The sequence below is a fragment of the Medicago sativa genome, chromosome 7 (genome assembly GCF_051527215.1).
Source record: "Medicago sativa cultivar Bolivia chromosome 7, Bolivia_mono, whole genome shotgun sequence".
Taxonomy (NCBI): Eukaryota; Viridiplantae; Streptophyta; class Magnoliopsida; order Fabales; family Fabaceae; genus Medicago; species Medicago sativa.
Genome location: NC_140755.1, coordinates 65,567,917 through 65,594,487, shown reverse-complemented (window position 1 = coordinate 65,594,487; position 26,571 = coordinate 65,567,917). Strand labels below are relative to the sequence as shown.

At 33.3% G+C, this 26,571-nt stretch overlaps 5 protein-coding genes and 2 pseudogenes across 8 annotated transcripts; 3 read left to right on the top strand and 4 right to left on the bottom strand.

The window, feature by feature from the left end:
• The first annotated feature begins 1,636 nt into the window (after window positions 1-1,636).
• LOC146907759 (putative glutathione S-transferase) lies at window positions 1,637-2,887 on the top strand. The gene is made up of 2 exons (XM_085729634.1): window positions 1,637-2,022; window positions 2,353-2,887. Exons 1-2 carry the CDS (start codon window positions 1,702-1,704, stop codon window positions 2,710-2,712), a joined length of 681 nt encoding a protein of 226 aa, XP_085585760.1. The 5' UTR covers window positions 1,637-1,701; the 3' UTR covers window positions 2,713-2,887.
• A 2,513-nt stretch (window positions 2,888-5,400) lies between these two features.
• Window positions 5,401-6,673, top strand: LOC146907758 (putative glutathione S-transferase; annotated as a pseudogene). The gene is made up of 2 exons (XR_015020306.1): window positions 5,401-5,874; window positions 6,065-6,673. The product of XR_015020306.1 is annotated as a putative glutathione S-transferase (transcript).
• Window positions 6,674-7,069: 396 nt separating this feature from the next.
• On the bottom strand, window positions 7,070-9,640 carry LOC146907757 (putative glutathione S-transferase). Of its 3 annotated transcripts, XM_085729636.1 has the most exons (3): window positions 9,212-9,627; window positions 8,949-9,117; window positions 7,070-7,316 (listed from the first exon to the last, which is right to left on the bottom strand). In XM_085729636.1, the coding sequence occupies exons 1-3, from the start codon at window positions 9,530-9,532 to the stop codon at window positions 7,129-7,131; spliced, it is 678 nt and encodes a 225-aa protein (XP_085585762.1). In that variant the 5' UTR covers window positions 9,533-9,627; the 3' UTR covers window positions 7,070-7,128. The 3 variants fall into 3 exon arrangements, with proteins under 3 accessions (XP_085585762.1, XP_085585763.1, XP_085585761.1); XM_085729637.1 differs by lacking the exon at window positions 8,949-9,117 and having other exon boundaries at window positions 7,070-7,473; window positions 9,212-9,640; XM_085729635.1 differs by lacking the exon at window positions 7,070-7,316 and having other exon boundaries at window positions 8,608-9,117; window positions 9,212-9,610.
• A 1,239-nt stretch (window positions 9,641-10,879) lies between these two features.
• On the bottom strand, window positions 10,880-11,221 carry LOC146907756 (putative glutathione S-transferase pseudogene; annotated as a pseudogene).
• A 1,124-nt stretch (window positions 11,222-12,345) lies between these two features.
• On the bottom strand, window positions 12,346-13,530 carry LOC146907755 (putative glutathione S-transferase). Its single transcript, XM_085729638.1, has 2 exons — window positions 13,175-13,530; window positions 12,346-12,865 (listed from the first exon to the last, which is right to left on the bottom strand). Exons 1-2 carry the CDS (start codon window positions 13,493-13,495, stop codon window positions 12,506-12,508), a joined length of 681 nt encoding a protein of 226 aa, XP_085585764.1. The 5' UTR covers window positions 13,496-13,530; the 3' UTR covers window positions 12,346-12,505.
• A 2,129-nt stretch (window positions 13,531-15,659) lies between these two features.
• Window positions 15,660-18,122, bottom strand: LOC146907754 (putative glutathione S-transferase). The gene is made up of 2 exons (XM_085729641.1): window positions 17,736-18,122; window positions 15,660-16,346 (listed from the first exon to the last, which is right to left on the bottom strand). Exons 1-2 carry the CDS (start codon window positions 18,054-18,056, stop codon window positions 16,002-16,004), a joined length of 666 nt encoding a protein of 221 aa, XP_085585767.1. The 5' UTR covers window positions 18,057-18,122; the 3' UTR covers window positions 15,660-16,001.
• Window positions 18,123-22,646: 4,524 nt separating this feature from the next.
• On the top strand, window positions 22,647-23,709 carry LOC146907753 (putative glutathione S-transferase). Its single transcript, XM_085729640.1, has 2 exons — window positions 22,647-23,022; window positions 23,158-23,709. The coding sequence occupies exons 1-2, from the start codon at window positions 22,702-22,704 to the stop codon at window positions 23,512-23,514; spliced, it is 678 nt and encodes a 225-aa protein (XP_085585766.1). The 5' UTR covers window positions 22,647-22,701; the 3' UTR covers window positions 23,515-23,709.
• Window positions 23,710-26,571: the final 2,862 nt, after the last annotated feature.

Sequence of the window (26,571 nt, the reverse complement as noted above, 5' to 3'; positions counted from 1 at the left end):
CTCTAAATCAACGATTGAAAAAATGTTTGTTTGGTAAGAGTTCATAAATAGGATTAAAAGTATGAATACAAAGTTGTCTCTTGTCCAACAAGATACGGCACATATACCATAATTCAGACAAGTCAAGTGTATACGACACGTATACTACAATTCAGAAAAGACAAGTGTTTCATTAAAACATTTTTTTTGTTTGTTTCAAAACAACTTAGACATTTTTAGACACATCCAAGAGTGTTAAGGACATGTTGAATCATATCAACAATTAGTTAGATGGAGAAGAGAAAACCCACCTTGTGTTCCCCACAAATTCTCTGACGAGGAATAGTCATCGATAAACAATATAAACATGTTGAAGCGATGATGATCAATATAGGGTTGAAGACATTAATATGATTAATCATTTGTACGTTTTTAATAGACATTAATATGATTAATCATTTGTACGTTTTTAATAGTAGATGAATGGATGAAAGTTATTGCATAATGAAGACATTAGTGATAATAAATCCTAGATATAGAGATAACTTGATATACAAGTTATCAGTTAGTTACATTTGCCTAACTGTATTAGAGTGATTGTTGGCATATAGTTAGTGTAGCATAGTTCCTACTCGCCAATATAAGCTGTACTATCACTTTGATCACACTTATTCATTCATTTGTTCTTTCATAATAAAAGTGAAAGACTATTATGTCTTGGTGTAGGTTTTTAATATGTGCTTATTTTATGCAAATAAACAAAATGATATCTGTTTATAATCATTTCTAAATTATTCTTTGTTGGGGTCCTTTTTTGTATGTTCTACTTTTTAAAATAATAAATAAATATAAAAACTAGTAGCATTAAGTATGTTCATATATTCCTTCAAAAGAGTATGTTCATCTCTTGTCAAAATAAAAAGTATGTTCATCTATTGAGGTTTTTCCGGTAAAAAAATGTATGATCATCATTGATGGTTGGAGTGGTGTTCGTCACATGGTTATTGACGGTCAGGTGGCCGCGATGGTTGGAGGAGCCATTGAGTGCTCGTCGACAGTGGTCGGAGGTGATTATATAGTGGTCGGTGATGTTGTAATGCTAAATAAAAAGGAATTATAAAATATATTTTTGTGATTTTGAGATTTTAGTGTAAAAGATTTTCAAATTAGTAAAAAATCAATTACTGATTCATTAAATTATACATATTCTATTCTATTTTTGTTGTTAAGGCAATATGACAGCAATTCTCAACGGTCTAGATTGTTCCCACGTATATCTTTTTTTTTGGCTTTCGCACCGGTTTCCAACCCACCAAAGGTGAGTGACTAATCCGGCTCGTGCGTAGAGGCATGCGCACTGGCCAAGCGTTGTTCCCCCTGGGAATCGAACCCGGTATTCCCCGTATAATTCCCACGTATATCTACATGTGAACACAATTATTATTTTTTTTCAAAAAAATGTGAACACATTTAATGATTTCCATTGGTTGGTCGAATACACTTTATTTCATTTATTTATTTTGGTTAAGAACTTAATTCATTTTCTATACACAGTTAGCTGATGTAATGTCTTACATCACTTTTTTCAACCGTCTTGATTGAGAAAGCAACAATGTACCCCTATAAAAGGCCACAAGACCTTAGGAATACCTCACACATTAACACAAAATTGCCTTGATAGTTGATAAAGTCAGAGAGAAAATTGTTGAGTTGCAATAATCAATGGCTACAAATCAGGAAAATGTGAAACTTTTGGGAGTTGTGGGAAGCCCATTTTTTTGCAGGGTTCAGATTGCACTCAAATTCAAAGGAATTGAATATGAATTTGTTAAAGAAGACTTGACCAACAAAAGTGATCTTCTCCTCAAATACAATCCAGTTCATAAGAAGATTCCGGTTTTTGTTCACAATGAGAAGCCTGTATCAGAATCCCTTGTGATTCTTGAGTACATTGACGAGGTTTGGAAACAAGATCCCATTTTGCCGTCCGATCCATACCAAAAATCATTGGCTCGATTTTGGTCCAAATTCATCGATGACAAGGTAAATTTCCTAAAACTTTTATACTGTGGTCGCATAGTAATATATATAATGATATCACGATGAATTAACTCAAATGTGGTTGATTGCATTCATGTAATAATTTCCATGAATTATTTTTTATATTGATGAATTTACTCAAATGTGGTTGATTGCATTCATGTAATAATTTCCACGATGAATTTACGAAAATTAATTTTTTTTATATTGATGTCAACAGCCCAGATCGCAGTCACGTACATTTTTAAAAAATGTTACCTAAGTCGAATATTTTAAATTGTTACGTTGGTGCTGATTATTTTCTAACATAAAAATTTACTATTAAACGATCAGATTGTGACCTCTTCATTCAAAGCTGTTTACGCTGTTAACGATGAGAAAGAGCGCAAGAAGAATGTTGAAGAATCATCCGAGGCTCTGCAGATTCTTGAGAATGAGCTGAAGGGCAAGTTCTTTGGGGGAGAAGAGATTAACTTTGTGGATATTGCTGCTGTGTTCATAGCTTTTTGGATCCCTTTGATTCAAGACATAGCAGATTTGAAATTGTTCAGTGCTGAAAAGTATCCAAAGCTTTACAAATGGAGCCAAGAATTTCTTAACCATCCTGCTGTGAAGGAACATGTGCCTCCAAGAGACCCTCTTTTTGCATTTTTCAAAGCTAAATATGATGCCCTTGTTTCTGCTTCTAAATAGATTCAGAATTTCAAGTTAGTGCAAGAACTTACTTTCTGTCATTGAGTTTTTAATGTTGGGATTTCATTTCATAATAAGTTTTGGTATGTGGATTTTTCCATGAGAAAGAAATTCAATAATATTGTTGTCATTTTTCATATTTCAATCAATAAAGAAAAGGATTTTTGTCCCGCAAGCACATATCTCAGTTGGTAGCTGCACATGCATTTGATGTGAACTCTCGATTTCCCATTTCTCATCGCTGTTATTTGGGATCTATTCGATCAAACTTACCAGAACAGGCTCAAGGCGCCTGCCAACTAATATTATGTAAAGTTAAAATATATGCACATTGATTCCCTTTGCGCAAAGTATCAAGAATCTTGACATTCTAATCCTTGAGAAGCATATTTGATGTCATGAACGATATTAGCATACCTATTATATTTGGAAAATTACGTATGTAGTACTCAAGCTTGAATACTTTACTCACACATTATGTGAAGTGTTAAAATTCAAAATCATTTTTCCAATTCCAGTCTTTTCATGAATTGAAAACGCAAAAAAGGACCAGAAGATTTGTAGGGTCTTAATGACACATGAGAAGTTTTAGATGATATTAGGACCATCAGGAATAGTTGGCACCGTCCCCCTCTCCTAAAAACATAGAATAGGGAGGACAGCCAAGCTTTTGTCACATGTCTAACACGTGGGGGAGGTGTGATGTTAGTGTATAATTCAGATTTAAGTATATTTGTTTGTAACTAAATAGAGTTGGTTAGGTTATTATTTGGTGATTGTTAAAGTAGTAAGAGAAGTTATAGTTAATAACTATAACTAGAGTTAGCTATTACTAGTTAGTTAACTAGAGACTCAAGTGTATAGTTAGTCGAGCTATATAAATGGCCTGTCATAATATTCCTAAGGGCCTAAAAGCCCTCTACAGAGGCTCATGCGCCCTCCAGAAAGGCTCCTAAAGCCTAGGCACGCCCTTCCTAGGGCGCCACCTTAACCAGCTTCTAGAAGCATTCAGAACCAAATAAAAAGACCTAAAGCGCAGCTTACTTGGAGCTTAAGTCACACTAAAACAAGCCCACGAGGGGCTATAAATACTATCCTTGGGATCATTCTCAAGACATCTCATAAACAGTCTAAACCTTAGATTTTATTACTTCACTTTTGCAAGTACAATAAAGTTTAAATATGACCACATATCTCATGTATCACACACAAGTTGAATCCATTTCAATATACAAAGTTTTTCTTCATTTGTTCTCTCCCCCTTTCTCTATGTGTGACTACCAATTGAGTTCTAACAGTGACGTCACATGCTTAACATGTGGGCGGATAGAGGTGAAGAATTAGTCATAGGCGAGTCCAGCTATCAGGGAGAGGAGAGAAAAAGGGGGGAGATGAGTCTACGAGGAGGAGTGGAGACCCCACCCATGTTGAGGGATTCAAAGGAAATGCAGTTGAGAAGGAAATGGATATATCAGTTGACTCAGAAGAAAGAAAAAGGGGAACACACTTTTCACATACAGAGAGAAACATATTGCCTTCCTTGAAAGTGTTTATGGATCACATCAAATAATGATACATATTAATTTGTTAAAAGAATTATTTATAAAATTGATTTGATAAAGAAAAACTTAAAGAAGTAATTGTGTGTGTGTGTGTATATATATATATATATATGGGGTTTGCTAGAACACACCCACTAGTTTTTATGTGGGAGTGTTTTAGCAAGCGTGCATTTAACTACTTTTTAGTTATAACTTGCTAAAACACACCTTCTAAAAGGTAAGTGGGTGTATTCTAGATTTTAGTTATAACTTGCTAAAACACACCTTCTAAAAGGTAAGTGGGTGTATTCTAGAAAATGTTTATAGGAGTTGCTAACATACACCAGGGCCGGACCTTGAGGAGTGCAAGAAGCGCTACTGCACCGAGCCTCTAAAACCTATGGGCCTCAAAAAAATTTATAATACTCACCCCCATTGAAAGAATCACAACAATTATTTCTTTTTTGCACAAACCATTTGTTTTCCCCTTTCCTACGACGTAGGAGTGACATTCCAAACGACACCGTTAGGTAAATTTCACCTCTCTTTCACTTAATTTTATTTTGTTTTGTTTCGTGTTTAAAAGTTCTTATGATTCTGATTTTTTAATGAAGCTTATCTACACAAAAAGAATTGCGTTTTGATTTTACTGGGGCCTATTTTAAAAATAGAACCGAGCCTCCTATTTCATAAGAACGGCCCTGACATACACCCACTTATTTTTTAGAAGGTGTGTTTTAACAACATTCATCTTAACAACTTTTAAGTTATATCTTTGCTAAAACACACCTTAATAAAAACTAGTGGGTGTATCCTAGCAAACCCATATATATATATATATATATATATATATATATATATATATATATATATACATATATATATACACACACACACATTTTTCTAAATTTTAATTTTTAATAGAACTCATGTAAATCATTTTTCTAATTTTTATTTAATTTTTAACATCAAGGATAAATTCAATAGAAAAGGGGTTCTCAGTTCTCACTTCTCAGCACCCAATAGTCTTAAGTGTTCCCACGTGTATACCTACATGTGCATACAATTAATAATAATATCCATTCTCATGTTGACTACACATAAGTATTTTTATATGTATAGTGCTGGTGTAACCCCTTACATCACTTCTTGATAAGGAAGGCAAGTACTTGCACATCTGGTCAACAACATGTGGGTTGAAAATTATTAATCTTCCAAACTCTATAAAAAGCCACAGTGCCTCACTCATAAACAAATTTTCTTGATAGTTGTTAAAGTAAGAGAAAATTGAAGTGCTGCAATGGCTACAAATCAAGAAGAAGTGAAGCTATTGGGAGCTATAGGAAGCCCATTTGTGTGTAGAGTACAGATTGCTCTTAAGTTGAAGGGAATTGAATACAAATTTCTTGAAGAAAACATGGCCAAGAAAAGTGAACTTCTCCTCAAGTATAACCCAGTTTATAAAAAGATTCCAGTTTTTGTTCACAATGAAAAGCCTATATCAGAGTCCCTTGTGATTATTGAGTATATTGATGAGACTTGGAAACAAAACCCTATCTCGCCGAATGATCCATACCAAAGAGCCTTGGCTAGATTTTGGTCTAACTTCATCGACGACAAGGTAAATACGCTGAATTATGAATTGCAGTCGCGTTGAAATACTTGGTTTTATTAAAATTATTGTCATATGTGACTGATGCAGTTTTAGTTGCGGCCACGTTACAATAACTTTGCATAATTTGTTTAAAAAAAAATCTAGCTTCGGATATTATCTAAATTCTATTTGTGCTGATTATTTTTTAAATGATCAGATCATAGCTGCTTCGATTAAAGCTGTTCATACCGTTGATGATGAGAAAGAGCGCGAGAAGAATATTGAAGGAACAATTGAGGCACTACAGATTCTTGAGAATGAGCTGAAGGACAAGTTCTTTGGAGGAGAGGAGATTGGAATTGTGGATATTGCAGCTGTGTACATAGCTTTTTGGATCCCTTTGATTCAAGACATTACAGGGTTGCAATTGTTGAATGCTGAAAAGTGTCCCAAACTTTCCAAGTGGAGCCAAGAATTTCTCAACCATCCAGTTGTTAGGAGAATATGCCACCTAGAGAACCTCTTTTTGCCTACTTCAAAGCTCACTATGAGAGCCTCTTTGCTTCAAAATAGACTCAGAATTTCATGTTTCTGATTGTTATTAATATTATCTGTCATCGGATCTTTGCTGTTAGGGTTTCATTTTAAAATCATAGTTTGTAATAAGAGATTTCTCCGCGTGACATCTAAGGTTATAGTTATCAAAGGTTTTTGAGATTACGGAAGACTTAGTGTTGAGTGTGTTGTGGGGGATGTAGCACCATGCGGTATGCAGCCGCTCTGTAGTCAGAGATGTAGGCACAATTGACCGAACTTTGTTTCCAAATATCGTGTGTACATTGTTTGCGCTTATGGTTTATTTATTTTATTGAACAGAAATCTAACAATTGACTTGACTTCCCAAAACAAAAAGCCTCGAGACATACTATTAACCGTGTCAGTTTGATTCATTGACAGTTTTTGAACACTTGCTGATTTCTCGTCCAATTTAAAGGAAAGTTATATTAATTGAAACATAAGTAACCATTATACAGCAAAAGCTTCATATGTATATTTGCATCATCGAATGGCGTTACTGTTACTGTCTTATGGGGATTAACTGATCGAAGATTATATATCTAATAAGAAACCAATAATCAAGGAATTATTCTTTAATAGAAACTATTGTGTTACAAAAGAGAAATCATAGATCTCAATTTGAACTTAATCCAAACAACCAATAACTCACCAGCACACAAGTACTTGTACAAATTTCGTTACAAGTTCAGAGTTTCACACCAGCTATTTTGACGCAGCAGCAATGCTTGCAATGCGAGCTTTGAAATAGCCAATTTGTTGTTCTTTTGTCGGCATGATTTCCTTGACGACTGGATGGTTGTAAAACTCTTGACTCCATTTGTGTAGCTTCGGAAATTTGTCACCGAGGACCAATTGCAACTCTGCTACTTCTTGGAATATTGGGATGAAGAGAGCAGCAATATCCACAAAACCAATCTCTTGTCCTCCAAAGAACTTGTCGTTCAGCTCATTCTCAAGAAACTGCAGAGCCTCGAATAATTCTTCACGACTCTTCTCACGTTCTTTCTCATCAGGGATAAAAAGAGATTTCACTGCTGCAGCCATCCACTGATTGTACAAATAAAGTTAGATAGATAGGAAAATGAAACTGGATAAACAAAGTTTACATTTATTGACAAGGTAGATAAATTCTAGCATGGATCACACATTAGGCTGTTCATGTTAGTCGTCGAAAAATTACTGCAATCGTTATCAAAATATATAGGTTTAAGATATATCCACAAGAACAACATCACAACCGCAATTGCTATCATATCAGACTATCAGTCACATTTGCTATATAAACTATGAAGCATTGTAACCTATGAAGCGCACACATACACACAGGAAACGACACTGACATGAAAAAGATTTTGAAAAAGTTTTGAATCTGAAAAATTAAATGAGTTCCAGTTAGGTCGACTACACTCTTAATTCATATTCCATAACACATATTACTGATGTTTGGTCTTACATCACCTCATTGCAGTAGTCTTGATTAAGAAAGCAAACAACCCGTATTAGTAGATTGAAATTTTTTAATTCTTCGATTCGATCTACAATAACTGCATTTAACAATTTCACTTGTAAAACTTAAGAAAATATTATTTAACAGAAGATTACTCTTTTAAACACTATATCAGTGCATATGTTGAATAGCCTTATCGGAGCTTTATCTAGTAACATAAGTTTTGTTAGCTTGTTTGTAAGAACTTTCTTTTTTTGAAACCTCGATGCTTGACTCAGTAATCGACTAATCTGAGGCGAGGCGTCAATCACAATGTCTACTTGTGAGGGCAGCCTCACTATGTATGATATGTAGTACTCACACATCAGATTAAATGCGTATCCGGTGTTAGACACGATACCTACACGCATTTACATTCAATTATTCTATTTTGTTAAATTTTGAAGTACATTAACAACCATTTTACAATTGTCTCGGAAGGGGTTTGAACTTCATCCCTTGAGATTATAAGCAGATGTGTCCATGCCTAAATAGTCTTATAAATCAAACCATATTCATTTACCGGCACTTGTTTATGATTCAAAGGTTTGAACTAAGTTGTTTTTTAAATTTGAATACACCAAAATAAAACTCTCTCTTTAGATTTCTCAACAAGTGCTCTAAAGGCATTTAATTTGTTAGCAATATTTTATTGAAATAACGAAAATTACATATATGAATTACATACATGCAACTTGCTAACAATTCTTTCATTGATTGAAAGAGCGAAAATGACAACAATCTTTCGGGACCTTTGTGACAAATGAGAAATCACATAGTATTATTCCATTTGAACTGAAATTCAAACAACCAATAACTCAACACAATCAAGTACTTGTACTAATCTATTTTGATGCAGCAGCTTTGTTTGCAGCAGCAATGCTTGCAGCGCGAGCTTTGAAAAATCCATGTTGTTGTTCTTTTGTCGGCATAATTTCTTTGACGACTGGATGGTTGTAAAACTCTTGACTCCATTTGTGTAGCTTCGGAAATTTGTCACCGGAGAACAACTGAAACTCTGCTACATCTTGAAATAAAGTGATGAAGGAAGCAGCGATATCCACAAAGCTAATCTCCCCTCCTCCAAAGAACTTGTCCTTCAGCTCATTCTCAAGAAACTGCAGAGCCTCGAACAATTCTTCACGAGCCTTCTCGCGCTCCTTCTCATCAGGCATAAAAACAGATTTCCATGCAGCAGCCACACACTGATTGCACAAATTAATGTTAGATAGATCGGAAAATAAAACCGAACAAAGTTCAATTGCATTCATATAGGTTATAATATAAGAAATGGATTACCTTGTCATCAATGAACTTAGACCAAAAACGGTCCAAGGCTCTTTGATAAGGATCATTGGGCAAGATAGGGTTTTGTTTCCAAGCCTCATCAATGTACTCAAGAATCACACGAGACTCCGAAATAGGCTTCCCATTATGAACAAGAACAGGAACCATCTTGTAAACTGGATTGTATTTGAGAAGTGTTTCACTCAAATAGCCCAATTTTTCTTCAACATATTTGTGTTCAATACCCTTCAATTTTAGAGCAATTTGAACCCTTATCACAAATGGACTTCCCACTGCACCCAAAAGCTGACCCTCTTCTTCAATTGCAGCCATTGCAAAACTTTTCAATTCTTGATTTGTTTGTGTTAGTATGTTTATTTCTAATGTCTTCTTGATTTTTATAGGAAGATTAATTAACTAATTTTGTAATATTTTCACATAATAACTAATTAAGTAATTAATTAAGAATTCAATTTCAATTCCTTTCAATTTTAGAGTAATTAATTAATGAATTTGATTTTGTATTTGTATTCAATTCCTTTCAATTTTAGAGCAATTTGAACACTTACCACATATGGACTTCCAACTGAACCCAAAGTTCAATTTTTTTTTCCTTCTAATAAGTGACAATTATTATATTGTCTATACATATATTGAGTGAAATTAATGAGTTTCATTTAATTATATTGATTCTATTCTATTTTTGTTTTTTTGGCTAAAGTCATTGATTCTATTCTATTTGTGTTTCATTAAATTATATTGATTCTATTCTATTTTTGTGTTTTTGACAAAAGTCATTGATTCTATTCTATTTTTGTTGTTAAGATCTATTTCCTGTTTCTGCAAGTATTGAATCCGGAAAATTTAACTTTTACTATTAGTAGTAAAAGAAAAATGTAATGATAACAGGAATTCTCAACGGTCTAGATTGTTTTACATTGTTCGGTCAACTACACTTGGTTAATTTTCAAAAAATAAATCAATATGCCTCCTAGAGAACCTCTTTTTGCCTACTTCAAAGCTCAGTATGAGAGCCTCTTTGCTACAAAATAGACTCAGAATTTCATGTTTGTGATTGTTATTAATATTATCTGTCATCGGATTTTTGCTGTTAGGGTTTCATTTTAAAATCATAGTTTGTAATAAGCGATTTCTCCATGTGACATATCTAAGGTTATAGTTATCAAAGGTTTATGAGATTACGGAAGACTTTGTGTTGAGTGTGTGTGGGGGACGTAGCACCACGCCGTATGCAGCCGCTCTGTAGTCGGAGATGTAGGCACAATTGACTGAACTTTGTTACCAAATATTGTGTGTACATTGTTTGCGCTTATGGTTTCTTTATTTCATTGACAGTTTTTGAACACTTACTGATTTCTCGTCCAATTTAAATGAAAGTTATATTAATTGAAACATAAGTAACCATTATACAGCAAAAGCTTCATATGTATATTTGCATCATCAAATGGCGTTACTGTTACTGTCTTACGGGGATTAACTGATCGAAGATTATATATCTAACAAGAAACCAATAATCAAGGAATTATTCTTTAATAAAAATTATTGTATTACAAAAGAGAAATCATAGATCTACATTTGAACTTAATCCAAACAACCAATAACTCGCCAGCACACAAGTAGTTGTACAAATTTCATTACAAGTTCAGAGTTTCAGACGAGCTATTTTGACGCAGCAGCAATGGTTGCAATGCGAGCTTTGAAATAGCCAAATTGTTGTTCTTTTGTCAGCATAATTTCTTTGACGACTGGATGGTTGTAAAACTCTTGACTCCATTTGTGTAGCTTCGGAAATTTGTCACCAGGGACCAACTGCAACTCTGCTACTACTTGGAATAATGGGATGAAGAGAGCAGCAATATCCACAAAACCAATCTCTTGTCCTCCAAAGAACTTGTCGTTCAGCTCATTCTCAAGAAACTGCAGAGCCTCGAATAATTCTTCACGACTCTTCCCGCGTTCTTTCTCATCAGGGATAAGAAGAGATTTCACTGCTGCAGCCATCCACTGATTGTACAAATAAAGTTAGATAGATAGGAAAATGAAAGATAAACAAAGTTTACATTTATTGACAACGTAGACAAATTCTAGCATGGATCACACATTAGGCTGTTCATGTTAGTCGTCGAAAAATTACTGCAATCGTTATCAAAATATATAGGTTTAAGATATATCCACAAGAACAACATCACAACCGCAATTGCTATCATATCAGACTATCAGTCACATTTTCTATATAAACTATGAAGCATTGTAACCTATGAAGCGCACACATGCGCACAGGAAACGACACTGACATGAAAAAGTTTTTGAAAAAGTTTTGAATCTGAAAAATTAAATGAGTTCCAGTTAGGTCGACTACACTCTTAATTCATATTCCATAACAGATATTACTGATGTCTGGTCTTACATCACCTCATTGCAGTTGTCTTGATTAAGAAAGCAAACAACCCGTATTAGTAGATTGAAATTTTTTAATTCTTCAATTTGATCTACAATAACTGCATTTAACAATTTCACTTGTAAAACTTAAGAAAATATTATTCAATAGAAGATTACTCTTTTAAACACTATCTCAGTGCATATGTTGAATAGCCTTATCGGAGCTTTATCTAGTAACATAAGTTTTGTTAGATTGTTTGTAAGAACTTTCTTTTTTTGAAACCTCGATGCTTGACTCAATAATCGACTAATCTGAGGCGAGGCGTCAATCACAATGTCTACTTGTGAGGGCAGCCTCACTATGTATGATATGTTGTACTCAGACATCAGATTAAATGCGTATCCGGTGTTAGACACGATACCTACACGCATTTACATTCAATTATTCTATTTTGTTAAATTTTGAAGTACATTAACAACCATTATACAATTGTCTCGGAAGGGATTTGAACTTCATCCCTTGAGATTATAAGTAGATGTGTCCATGCCCAAATATTCTTATAAATCAAACCATATACATTTACCGGCACTTGTTTATGATTCAAAGGTTTGAACTAAGTTGTTTTTTAAATTTGAATACACCAAAATAAAACTTTCTCTTTAGATTTCTCAACAAGTGCTCTAAAGGCATTTAATTTGTTTGCAATATTTTATTGAAATAACGAAAATTACATATATGAATTACATACATGCAACTTGCTAACAATTCTTTCATTAATTGAAATAGCGAAAATGACAACAATCTTTCGGGACCTTTGTGACAAATGAGAAATCACATGGTATTATTCCATTTGAATTGAAATTCAAACCACCAATAACTCAACACAGTCGAGTACTTATACTAATCTATTTTGACGCAGCAGCTCTGTTTGCAGCAGCAATGCTTGCAGCGCGAGCTTTGAAAAATCCATGTTGTTGTTCTTTTGTCGGCATAATTTCTTTGACGACTGGATGGTTGTAAAACTCTTGACTCCATTTGTGTAGCTTCGGAAATTTGTCACCGGAGAACAGCTTAAACTCTGCTACATCTTGAAATAAAGTGATGAAGGAAGCAGCAATATCCACAAAGCTAATCTCCCCTCCTCCAAAGAACTTGTCCTTCAGCTCATTCTCAAGAAACTGCAGAGCCTCGAATAATTCTTCACGAGCCTTCTCGCGCTCTTTCTCATCAGGTATAAAAACAGATTTCCATGCAGCAGCCACACACTGATTGCACAAATTAACGTTAGATAGATCGGAAAATCAAACCGAACAAACAAAGTTTATGGTTGACACTCGAGAATACGTTAAATCGATTTCTTTAACTCATGGTTCTAATTTGTTCTAATCAACCGCAATTGCAACTATTTTAGTCACATTTCAGTCACATTTCGCAATACAGAGGTGTAACCCCAACTGTAATTGAGAACTATACTACGGTCCTCTTTGGATAAAGGCTTGTGTATAAGTTATTTTTGTAACACAAAATAAAGTTAAATTGAATTCGTATAAGCTATAACATAGGAAATGGATTACCTTGTCATCAATGAACTTGGACCAAAAACGGTCCAAGGCTCTTTGATAAGGATCGTTGGGCAAGATAGGATTTTGTTTCCAAGTCTCATCGATGTACTCAAGAATCACACGAGACTCCGAAATAGGCTTCCCATTATGAACAAGAACAGGAACCATCTTGTAAACAGGGTTGTATTTGAGAAGTGTTTCACTCAAATAGCCCAATTTTTCTTCAACATATTTGTGTTCAATACCCTTCAATTTTAGAGCAATTTGAACCCTTATCACAAATGGACTTCCCACTGCACCCAAAAGTTGAACCTCTTCTTCAATTGCAGCCATTGCAAAACTTTTCAATTCTTGATTTATTTTTGTGCTGGTATGTTTATTTCCTAGGTCTTCTTGATTTTTATAGGAAGATTAATTAACTAATTAAGTAATCTTTTTATAGAATAACTAATTATATTGATTCTATTCTATTTGTGTTTGATTAAATTATATTGATTCTATTCTATTTTTGTGTTTTTGACAAAAGTAATTGATTCTATTCTATTTCCGGCAAGTATTGAATCCTGAAAATTTCATTTTTACTTTTTGTTGAAGATGTGTGAGGACCACAGGGTGGGAGAAGAGAATTCTCCAACCATCGGAAGACTACACTTAATTCAATTTTTATGTAATGTTTGTTACTTAAGCTATAGGCAAAAAGAGAGAGAAAAAAAAAAGATGATAAATAAAAACAGGAATACAATAATTTTATTAAATTATCCTTTTTATTGTCATGGTAGTTTCATTATTTTAAATGCAAAATGAAGATGATACCCATAATATTTTTTTTTAAAGAAAACAATTAGAGCTCCCAACCCGTAGAAAGAGTGTCAGGCTAGGACTCAAAAAGTATTGATACAACCAAGATTATAAAAAAAGAACGAAAACAAGAAATGGAGCACAAGAAAGATAATGTAATTGGCCTTAGCTTTCAACCACAAGAAAGATAATGATACCCATAATATTAATTAAATGATACAATTGAAGATAAAAAAGGTGTTAAATAAGATTTTTAATTCCTACAAATATTTCAAATTCAATTTTTAGTTCATCTAACATATTTCAACAAGTTTTGGTCCCCCAAATGCTTTTGGACACGAATTTTAGTCATTGATTTTAACAACACTCATGTATATCATTCAAAATTGAGTTATTTTTTGCAATCATGTTTAGTACATTATATAAAACAAATCACTTTTATTTTTCATTTTAAAGTGCTTGCTTATGAATTTAAAAAAAAAAAAAACGTTTTACAAAAAAAATTATTTTCAAATTTAAAATGAAGAGCTGTAAGGATAAGCTTTTCTCAAAATCTAATATTTTTTTATAAAAAAAAGAAAAAAGAAGTAACACATGAACTAGTTAAAAATCATTTTTTTTTAAAAAAGAGTTATTTTTATGGGTATTAACAAACATAAATAGTTTCATAGTTTTTTAAAAATCTCTAGACACAAAATCTATTTTTTTAAAACCCAAACAAACACATCCATACTTGCTCTCCAAACTAACAAGATCCAAATACTGTTAACAATAGGGATAACAAATTATTAAACCATGTCAGTTTGTTTCATTGACGGTTAGATGAAGATTAAATTAACTAAGAAATAAGTAATTAGATGATTGGTCCGTGGCGAATAGTACTATTGTTCGAAACAGCAGGGCTGCTTCTTTAATAGCTGCAGCTGCTGTTAGCGTGGCATCGTGCAGTGCAGCAGCAGACCCGACTGTTGTGCTATGGAAGAAGCCGCACCTGTGTCGATTTATGTGCAACATCAATGCTTCTTTTTCACCGCAAAGGAACTGTGTTTAGAATCGGTATGTGCATAAGAGATGATGAAGGTTCATTTGCCCTTGCCAAAACCATATGATTTTCTCCCGTTAGTAATGTTGATGTGGGGGGAGCTCTCGGCCTCTTTCATGCTCTCCTGTAGGTTCATGATCTACATCTTTGAAAATGTTGACTTTGTTCTTGACTCGAAAAAAGTTGTTGACTCCCTCAACAAGGGAGGGAATGACATTACAGAATTTGGTCATGTGGTGTTGGAATGTAAGCGTAGTTTTGTTTCTTATTTTGAGAACTATTGTGTTGAGTTTAGTTGGAGGCCAGCCAATATATAGAAAGAGCATCACATATGGATTAATTGATCAAAGGTTACTACATATCTAACAAGCAAATAGGCATAACAGTGAGAACCATAGTCACTAATATGCAAAACATGTTCTAAACCTGAATCCAAATTTACCAGTTCCCCTACATGAACTAAGGTTACAATATCACATGGCAGAAAGAAGAAGAAAGCGTTTGAATGATAGGCTTTTCATGCATAGGTCAATAGTCTCTTAGTTCAGTAAGGTCATTCGAAAAATATAATGTGTATACGTGTATGTGTATGCTATATAGTTCTTACACTTCAGATCGAAGGTGCATTCAATGTTAGACACGACATCGACACATATGTTTACATTTAATTATTCTATTTTGTTAAATTACAAAGCACATTAACAATCATTTTACAACTGTCCCAAAAGGGATTTGAACTTCATCCTTTGAGGTTACAAAGTTAAACTCTTACCAATGAGCTCACACCTCACATATGAATTACAAACATGGAACTTTCAACAATCCTTTCATTAATTGAAATAGCAAAAATGACAACAATCTCTTAGGATTTTTATGACACATAAGAAATCATAGAGCATATTCCATTTGAACTGATATTCAAACAACCAAGAACTCAACAAAGTCAAGTACTTGTACAAATTTCATTACAAGTTCAGAATCTCACTCTATTATAAAATTCTATTTTGATGGAGCAGCAAGGCTTGCAGCGCGAGCTTTGAAATAGCCAAATTGTTGCTCCTTTGAAGGCATAACTTCTTTGACAACTGGATGGTTGTAAAAGTCTAGACTCCATTTTTGTAGCTTGGGAAATTTGTCAGCAGGGAACAACTGTTTCTCTGCTACTTCTTGGAATAAAGGGATGAAGAGAGCAGCAATATCCACAAAGCCAATCTCTTGTCCTCCAAAGAACTTGTCCTTTAGCTCATTCTCAAGAAACTGCAGAGCCTCGAATAATTCTTCACGAGCCTTCTCGCGCTCTTTCTCATCAGGCATAAAAACAGATTTCCATGCAGCAATCGTACACTGATTGAACAAATTAAAGTTATATAGATTAGAAAATAATTCAAGACAAAGTTCACATTTAGTGACATGGTAGATGAATTCTAGCATGGATCACACATTATGTGGTTCATGTTAGTAATTGAAATATTACTGCTAAGAAGTAACAAATTCATAGATAATCACATGGATACTTGTAACTATCACATAAGTGCTAAAAAAAATCATCTAATCAACAACGCAATGAACAATATGTGACTAATATGCGACTAATTATCTATAGCTAATTCGTGTCGTTTGTTATGGGACTTTCTGTGTATTTTTCTATCCTTATAACCTTACCATTACATCAGTAAGAAACAAATATGTGGCATAAAACAAACACTGTCTCCACTGCCAAGGATCTTCTCTTGTTTTCTGAAGCTTTGTATTTCGAGTTATAGAAATGGGAAAAAGCTTAAATCCACTGCATCTTTTAAAAACCAAGTTGTGTAAGTGTGTCAAGCAAAACTGAAATACAAAACACAGGATTCATATTCTCCTATACTACTGTATGTTTGGTTTTCAGTTGCTAATTTCCAAACATTCATTCTAAAGTAGAATTAAAATAAATCAATTTTGTGTTGAAACTCATCTTGAAGAGTTGTTTTTGCAAACTCAGTTTACAAAATGCAGCGCATTCAAATCTCAAATTTGCAAACTAAGTTCAATTCAAACATGAAGAATTCTACAGAACTTTACAAGATTCCTTAAAATCTGAACATCTTAACAAACGTTTAAAGTGGTTCATAACTAAATTTGATCAATTGGCTAAAACTATGATTTTAGATAAAGCTTGTTAGAACAACAACCAGTATAGTTAAAAGAAAATTGCAAGACAATGAGACATGATCTTTGTTCACGCAGTTCAGCCAATGGTGCTTACCTTTACGATTATAGAGCAGTTATAGTTCTATTTATTTATGTTATGGGTTTAGGGTCCAAGGGTCCAAATTACAGCAATACCCTTGAACCGACGCCACCTGAACCCACTAGTCTCCCTCCAACATGAATTGAGCCTAACACACGTTCGGCCCAAACGCAAGGACAGGGGGAGGGAGCTTTGCAGGGCTATGCTAGCTCAGTTCTTTTTCCACCCCTTGCGCCTCTTCTGTGTCTATATATGAGTCATACTCAACAAAGCTCATAACCGATATAATTCATGAATGAAATTTCACCAAATTTTTTAATGGTTGACAGTGGACTATATGTTAAATTGGTCTCTCTAACTCATATTTTCTAAATTGCAGTAGCTAACTACAATTGCGTTCGCAATATAAAGTTTTAAAGATTCAGCAGCACAATCACAGCAGTCACATGGATAGTATACATCTCATAAAAGGTAATAACTAATAATCTATAAATTAGATTTACCTTTTCATCAATGAACTTTGACCAAAAACGATCCAAGGCTCTTTTGTAAGGATCATTTGGCAAAATAGGATTCTGTTTCCAAGCCTCATCAATATACTCAAGAATCACACGTGACTCTGAAATAGGCTTCCCATTATGAACAAGAACAGGAACCATCCTATAAACTGGATTATATTTGAGAAGTGTTTCACTCAAATTACCCAGTTTTTCTTCCACATATTTGTGTTCAATTCCTTTCAATTTCAGAGCAATTTGAACCCTTATCACAAATGGACTTCCCACTGAACCCAAAAGCTGAACTTCTTCATCAATTGCAGCCATTGTAGTTCTTCAATTTCTCAATTAATTTGGTTTTATTAAGCAATTTGTGTTGGTATCTTTATGTCTAACTCTAAGGTATTCTTATTATTACTTTTTATAGGAAGATTAATAAAAATTAATGAATTATTTGATTAATTAAAAATAGGGGAATTAGTCACTTTAGTCCCTGAATAAGAAAGGAGTAATCACTTTAGTCCTTGAATGCAGTGAAATTGCAAAACAGTCCCTGAATGTAGACTCTGTTGGTCAATTTCAGGGACTAAAGTGACTAACAGAGTTTACATTCAGGGACTAAATTGACTAACGGAATCTGCATTTAAGGATTAAATTGACTAACAAAGTCTACATTCAAGGACTATTTTGCAATTTATCTGCATTCAGAGACTAAAGTGACGACTCCTTTTCTATTCAAGCATTCCCGTTAAAAATATTCTATGCGTTGTTGAGTTGAGTTGACATGATGTGAGGGAAGAAAAATAAAAAAGGTGGCATGGGGACGATTTAATTGTCGGACGTGGATTTAAATGGATAGAAAAAGGAATGAGGTACACAGATATTGGGAAAAAAGGAAAAGAAAAATGTGTCAAATAAAAGTGTAAAATAATTGCAGGATTCCCTATCAAGTTGTCTTTTTTGTCACCAATGACCAAGAAGTGATGTAAGAGATCACATCACCAATAATGTGATAAAAAAAAATTCTCGAATATGCTGTAGACAGTTTTTTTTGGCTTAATTGCACTTTTGACCTCCTATCTTTTTAAAACTTGCGGTTACAGCCCCTAACTAATTTAAATACAAAACAGTCCCCGAAGTATTGAATCTTTGGCAGTTTTGGCCCCCCAAGGCCAAAATTTTTTTTTTAAAAAATGACACGTGGCACCTCATTTAGTGTGCCACGTTGGCGTTGGGGGGCCAAAACTGCCAAAGATTTAATACTTAGGAGGCTGTTTTGTATTTAAATTAGTTAGGGGGTTGTAACCGCAAGTTTTGAAAAGATAGGGGGCCAAAATTGCAATTAAGCCATTTTTTTTTTAAAGAATATGATGTAGACAGTTGTACCCATTTATTATTAAAATAAAATGTACTATACATTTTTTGAACACTTTCTACTAGTGTTAACTATAGTTTTTTTTTTTTTTGAGAAAATGTTAACTATAGTTATGTTAAAAAAATGTTAAGTACACAAAGTTCTAAAATAATTTTATCATATTTGATTTCTTAATAAATGTTCCAGAAAAATTTGTTAATATTTTTTTAATATTTTTTATTTTTAATTACAAGATCATTTATAAAAAAAAATGTTGTTTTTAAATATAAGATATTCTGTAAATTTTTAGATGTATTTGTTATTCTTTTTTAAAACATATCTTTTATTAGTACTATTAATTTGTTTTATAATATGATAAGTTAATATTGAATAAAAAGTAATTTAATAACAATCACACACGATTTAAACAAATGTGTTTTATAGCTTCAACATTTTTTTTTTAATATCTGCGATTTTTGTTAAATAGTCCTATAAAAAGGACATAAGGAGTATTATCTGTGAAAATATGTCAATGGAGATGTTTGTCTGATTAATAAGAAATTAATTTATACTCAATGACTAGTAATAGTGTTTGTAAGATTACCTACTTGTGTGTGATGATCAGATTGAATGAAAACTTGTAAATACATTTGGCAACGTTCGTTGAGTCTTAATTGTCAAGAAATTAAAAAGTTGAATTTTTTGCGATACGTTTGGTTTTGTGTTTATCCACCACCAGCGGCGAAGCTCGCAATATTTTTATGAGGTGGCCACATATAAAGAATTTTTTTTTTTAACTAATCTAACCTAGTAGGCAAACAAAAAAATCACAATAACTATTACTTATATAAAATGTTTTTCATAAAATATACTTGATTCAGCATGAACAAATTATACCAAAAAAATGCGGCAACAACAAATTGTACCAAAAAAGGCCATAGTAGAATAGCGGATTGTATCAAAAAAGCTACAACAATAGAAATAAAAACTAATAGTAGCTATTTATGAAAATTGAACTCGGCGGCCCTTCAAAGACTCAAATTCATCCATAATTGCATCTGAGTTAAACTGACTTGCAATGTCTTTTTCAAAGTAAATAACCAAGCTATTTGAAAGAAAATCATCACTCATTTTGTTTCTTTGTTTTGTCTGAGATTTTTCGTTGATGAGAAAGCTCTCTCTATTGTCGTTCTGGAGACTGGGGTGTCAAAACAAGGCGAATATCTATCAATTAAACTAGGCGAATCAATCTATCTACAATTGAAACATTTTATTTGTTAAATAAAGTAAAGATTGTAATTATTTATTATTTATCTCTTTTGGGTGTTATTGTTCCGGTTCCTATACGACATGATTAAATAATTTGAAGTTCGACCGGAAGTTAAATAAAGATGAAAAAAATTATTTCACTTAAAATAAAACTTGGGGTAGCCAGATATATATTATTAGGGGTAGCTAAATATAAAAATATACCTACTCGTTCAAAAAAATATTTATTTTTTGGGTAGCCATGGCTACCTCTTCCTTATACTACCAACCGCCCCTGTCCACCACCATTGTCGTATAGGTTTTTGAGAGACACCTCATTCATACCGCGAAAACAAACAAACACTCAACTTAGTCTATTAGTAGCTTTTGCATAGATGTCCATCTCATTCATACCGTGAAAACAAACACTCACTTACTCTATTGACAAGTGTTAAGGGTACATGCTAACCTTTGATCTGAAGAAAATTTCAGAGAAAGATTTTATGAGAGAAAAGTATAAATATTAGATTATTTAAGAAAAGAGTTTTATTTTTTTAGGTTATTATGTTTCTAGTCCCTATAAAATAGCGACTTTGTAAATTTAGTCCTTACTTAATTTTAATAGCATTTTTAGTTCCTATAAAAAAAATTTACTTATAATTTTAGTCCCTGCTAAAACAAAGTTTGATTAATTATCATTAAACTCTTAAATTTTTGAACGATTTTTTTAAGACAAGATTAGAACACTATGAAAGGTTCGTTTACTAAAATTTAGAATTTTCTGACATGAAATGAATTAAATATGAATTTTTTAAAACGACAAAAGTTAAAGATAAAAAGTAATAAAATCTGGATGTTGAAATCAAATTTTGCGATAATTTTTTGCAGAAGAACTTTTAGTAATGTTCTAAACATGTCTGCAAAAAATTGTTCAAAAATTTAAGAGTTAAGCATAAATTAAACAAATTTGAATTGAGTAGGGATTAATACTCAGTGCAAAAAAACAAAATTAGGGACTAAAAATGCTATTAAAATTAAGTAAGGACTAAACTCACAAGGTCGCTATTTTATAGGGACTAGAAACATAATTAACCCTATTTTTTTTAGGGAGTTTAAGAAAGGAGTTGGAATCCTCTCTATTTAGGACCCTTTTCATTTCCTCTGTTTAGAGAGATAAATACATAAATAAATTTGAAAAAAAAAAACATGATTGCAATCTTCATTTATTTTAAACAAATAGAGAGGATCTTAACTCGAAAGAAAGATGTATGTTATTTTATTTGAACAATTATTTGTATGACAACTTTTGTGTCAACCAAAAATATAGATATTGACATAAATGCGAAAATATAAATGCGAAAATTTTCACAATAGTTTATTATACAAATATCACAACTCTTTAAGAAAATGGGTTCTCAGCCCCCAATGGCCAGAAATCTGAAGTGTTCCCACTTATACACATGAATACAATTAATAATTGTCGGCTTGGTCCACTCTTGATTCAATTGTTGAGTTAGTTTTCTACATATTGTTGTAATTTCTTACATCACTTATTGTCCACTATCTTTATACGGAAGGCATCATCATATTTTCCATTATTTTAGTGTACGGATTATTCTCACGACATGTGTAAATATCCTCTCCATTCATAAATATATACTCCGTCAGTCCAATAATACACTTTTTCTCTCTTTTACTTATAAATTTTTTCTTAGTATGCATGAAATGAACAAAAGACTAAGTTAAAATAGGACAGATGGAGTATGTTTCTTCCATTTAAAAAGGAAAAAACACAAAAAATATTAAAATAATTAATTATGGTGAGTTTTAAAATATATTGTGTCTTGAAGTTAGTTTTAAAGTTGTTTGTAGTTTGTTTTTAATCTCACACTGCTTAGGTTTTTGGACGGTTGAGTGTACATATATGTTTGAATATTCTCATCCTCTGATATAACTTTTGCCATACGATCTAAACTCATTTTACATTGTATCAGAGCTTGTTAAAAGTTACAATGTGAAAATTAAACCAGACCTACACTATTTATATACCCTCATTCTTTAACCTAACTTTTTTGAGATGAAATCCAAACTCATTTCACACGTGTAATGGAGAGAGCTCGATCTCGAAAATGGTCTCCAAATAGTTAGCAAATATCACTTTTCTATCTATTTACACACCAATTAATCAATATCTGCAACTTTTTTCTTTAGCTTTCATACACACCTAGTCAACAAGCACCAACGCGTATAGATTGAAACTTACCAAACTAACATTCCAAACTCTATAAAAGGCCACAAAACCTTAAGACTCAAACATCAAAATAAACCATTATACCAATTATCAAAGTTATAGAAAATTTAAGTGTTGCAATGGCTACAAATCAGGAACATGTGAAACTTTTAGGAGCTACTGGAAGTCCATTTGTCTGCAGGGTACAGATTGCTCTAAAATTGAAGGGAATTGAATATGAATTTGTTGAAGAAAATTTAGCCACCAAGAGTGAACAACTTCTCAAATACAATCCAGTTCATAAGAAGGTTCCAGTTTTTGTTCACAATGAGAAGCCTATATCAGAATCTCTTGTGATTCTTGAGTACATTGATGAGGTTTGGAAACAAAATCCTATTTTGCCTTCTGATCCATACCAAAGAGCCTTGGCCCGATTTTGGTCGAAATTCATCGATGACAAGGTAACCTCCCCTTTAAGATATTTTTAGTCTTATCAATTATATCAATACTTTATCAATTATTTTACATTATACTAACAAGATGCATCTATATATACATACTAATATATTAAATACTTCAATTTGTGAATTCTTCAGATTGTATCCTCGTCATTTAAATCTGTTTTTACGATTGATGAGAAAGAGCGCGAGAAGAATATTGAAGAAGCAACCGAGGCTCTTCACTTTCTTGAGAATGAGCTGAAGGACAAGTACTTTGGAGGAGAAGAGTTTAACTTTATCGATATTGCTGCTGTTTTCGTAGCATTTTGGGTCCCTCTAGTTCAAGACATTACCGAGCTGCAATTGTTCACTGCTGAAAAGTTTCCAAAGCTTTACAATTGGAGTCAAGAATTTCTTGACCATCCTGTTGTGAAAGAAACTCTACCTCCAAGAGAGCCTCTTTTCGCCTTTTTTAAAGGTCGCTATGAAAGCCTTCTTGCCTCCTCAAAATAGATCAACGCACTGCTGAGTGTTGAGAGTCAGATTTTATGTTTATGATTTATTGTCTGTCATTGAGTTTTTGTTGTTAGGATTTCAGTTTGAAATAATGTTTTTGTAATGTCAGATTTCTCTATGTGAAATCTAAGGATATTGTTGTCATTTTTCATACTTCAATTAATAAAGAGAAGGGTGTTTGTTTATCCTAAATATTGGTTATGAAACTTAATGGAGCTACAACCTTACATTGAGTAAATTTTAATGATTTTGAAATGTTTATATTATTGAGAGCTACACTCCACTCATTTTAACATCAAAAGTAGAATATGCTTTTGTATGTGAGTTGCCAAATTTTCTCCATCCTCAATTCAAAAGGTGGGATCCTGGTGGGCATGTGAATTTAAGTGCAGTATTTTTGTCCTCCGAGTTCAAGCAATGGGACCCTTGTAGATTTATTCAAGAGTGCATTTTTAACAACCTTGAGGACAAGGTTGTTCTTGATGGAGTCGATGTTGTTATGAACTAGGATATGATCTGCCATGATTTGAGATTGCAGACTAAGCCTTGTGAGTTAGGGGGTCAAATAGGATCATCATTAAACCTAAGAAGTGGATGATTATGTTACCATTAAGTGACTCATTAGTTCTAAAAGATTGATGACTCATTAGTTTGTTATAAATAGATTAAGAATGATTTAGATAATTTTGCCTATATATGATCTTGTACTTTCTCTATGACAATCATCAACGAAATTAGTCCATTCTCTTCTTTATCTCTAAATTCTAGGAGATCCCTACTCAGATTGGAGTCGTATTAATCTTGCTGCAATTTGAGATTGAAGTCCATTGGTGTTTTTGTTGTTCAAGAAATCAGTGCCATTAAAGAGCTGGAGTCATTTTTGGTTACATTATGTTATCACTTCGGCAGTTTTTAAAAACAAAAAAAATTGGGGAAGGAGAAAGTTTTTATTAATCAAAGAGATCCGATGACCATCAACCCTTTCCTGATATTATATGAGTCTTAGATAAAGCTGATATTATATGAGTCTTAAATAAGACGTGAGAAAAAGAATCTTTTACATAATACATTATAATAATTTTTTTATAAACGATGAATGAGACAAGAATTAGTTACGGAGGTTGACATCACAATTATCATGGCACCCAAGTCACCATAATAAGATGTTTCGAAATCACATTTATAATGACACCCCAAAACATCTTGTATCAATTGCAACTCATGCTATATATTATTAATAAAAAAGAATAATAAAACAAACAAAAAATATTGGAGGGACTGAAGGACTGGGCTGAAGTTTGTTCATGTTTGGGCCCTCTTGGTGCGTTTTGCTAAATATACCTCCTCGAAAAAACAAGTCATGTTATATACATCTTGTTCTGGACCGGTCAGAAGGTCAATTCAATGATAACACATGGACTAAACGTCCACCAGACTTAGGCGAATCGCCTGAAAGAACAAACCAATATCAATACACCTTACTCCACTAAAGCACGCCTCCGTGCATCAGATACCGTACACGTGTCCTCTAACCGCCTCCTAACCACACGCCGCATCTCACGGAGAAAGTTATTCTCACACCCGCTTATATAAGGGTTGGTTAGCTTCACCCTCAAGGTATGATTCACTTTTCCCATACTTTTTACGCACTCTTTCTCAGTCCCAATACTAACTTGAGCGTTGAAGTGCTAATGTGTCTGCATGCACCTTTTGTCCCACTGCGAAGACTCCTCGTCACCGTACCTGAGCACTTTCCGCCATTGTTGCCTACATCAATTCCTCACCGAACAGATCACATCTTCCCTTATAATTTTTTTTGGTCCCCTTACAACCATGGACCCTAGGCCGTCGCACCATCGACCTATGCGCAGGGTCGAGACTGATGACTATTCTATAAATATTCCATTGAAGATTTGAGTTTTGTACTTTGAGGGTATAAGATTAAGTTTGTCACTAAACAAATACCTTAAATGTATCTATTTGGTGGATTTAAAAAACCTCAAGAACCAAAAAATATCCGAGAAGTCCAATATCTTTAACGCCAAAAATTAATGTGAAATTTCTTTTTTAGGTTGGAACTTAGATAATGTATTCTCTTAAGACATTTGTTAAGAGATTTATAGTTTTTTTTTTCAACACAATAATTCTATACTTCAGATATGTTTGACTTTGCGTTTATCCACCGTTGTCGCGAGTTTGAGAGTAGCTCACCGTGAAAATCAAGAAGCTACTATTTATAGCTTTTGTATAGACACCGACATCATTTGGGTCGCTAAAACAAACACTCACTTAGTCTATTGACAAGTACTAAGTCTAAATGCTACCCTTGATCTGAAGAAAATTTTGAAGAAATATTTTATGATAGAAAAGTATAAAAACATCAAAGATTGTATAACAAAAAGGGTTACCAACACACGTTGGCTCAGTTGGTAAGGAACGGGCCACTTCCTTGCAGATGGTTGTGTGTTCAATTCCCTCTTCCGATGTGAGGGCAGTGTTGGTGGGTGATCTGTAAGTACTTCTATAAGTGCACTTTGGGCCCGGAGACGTGCCCTGACCCTGGTGGTGACCGGAGCCGAACCCACCTAAACTTTTTGTTACCAAAAAAAAAGTATAACAAAAAGGGATATCGGCAGTCAATGGTCAATACACTAAAGTGTTCCCACTTGTGGGCCCGGAGGCGTGCCCTGAACCTGGTGGTGACCGGAGCCGAACCCACCTAAACTTTTTGTTACAAAAAAAAAAGTATAACAAAAAGGGTTCTCGGCAGCCAATGGTCAATACACTAAAGTGTTCCCACTTGTAAATGTAAGTACAATTAATAATGGTCACCTTGACCACATTTGATTCAATTATTTTTTTGACAAAACATTTGATTCAATTATTATTTAGTTAGTTTTGTAGATATTGTGCTGTTGTAACCTCTTACATCACTTATTGTCCATTATCTTGATGGGGAAGGCATCATCATTTTTCCTTTTATTTTAGTGTACGGATTATTCTCACCTCATGTGTATATCTATATTGAAAATTACTAAATTAACATTCCAAACG

Coding starts and splice junctions, on each gene's coding strand:
- LOC146907757 (XM_085729635.1), bottom strand. CDS start 9,532: ATGGCTGCAATTGAAGAAGAGGGTCAGCTTTTGGGTGCAGTGGGAAGT. Junction 9,118..9,211: donor CTAAGTTCATTGATGACAAG/GTAATCCATTTC, acceptor TTGTGCAATCAG/TGTGTGGCTGCTGCATGGAA.
- LOC146907754 (XM_085729641.1), bottom strand. CDS start 18,056: ATGGCTGCAATTGATGAAGAAGTTCAGCTTTTGGGTTCAGTGGGAAGT. Junction 16,347..17,735: donor CAAAGTTCATTGATGAAAAG/GTAAATCTAATT, acceptor TTGTTCAATCAG/TGTACGATTGCTGCATGGAA.
- LOC146907755 (XM_085729638.1), bottom strand. CDS start 13,495: ATGGCTGCAATTGAAGAAGAGGTTCAACTTTTGGGTGCAGTGGGAAGT. Junction 12,866..13,174: donor CCAAGTTCATTGATGACAAG/GTAATCCATTTC, acceptor TTGTGCAATCAG/TGTGTGGCTGCTGCATGGAA.
- LOC146907759 (XM_085729634.1), top strand. CDS start 1,702: ATGGCTACAAATCAGGAAAATGTGAAACTTTTGGGAGTTGTGGGAAGC. Junction 2,023..2,352: donor CCAAATTCATCGATGACAAG/GTAAATTTCCTA, acceptor TTAAACGATCAG/ATTGTGACCTCTTCATTCAA.
- LOC146907753 (XM_085729640.1), top strand. CDS start 22,702: ATGGCTACAAATCAGGAACATGTGAAACTTTTAGGAGCTACTGGAAGT. Junction 23,023..23,157: donor CGAAATTCATCGATGACAAG/GTAACCTCCCCT, acceptor TGAATTCTTCAG/ATTGTATCCTCGTCATTTAA.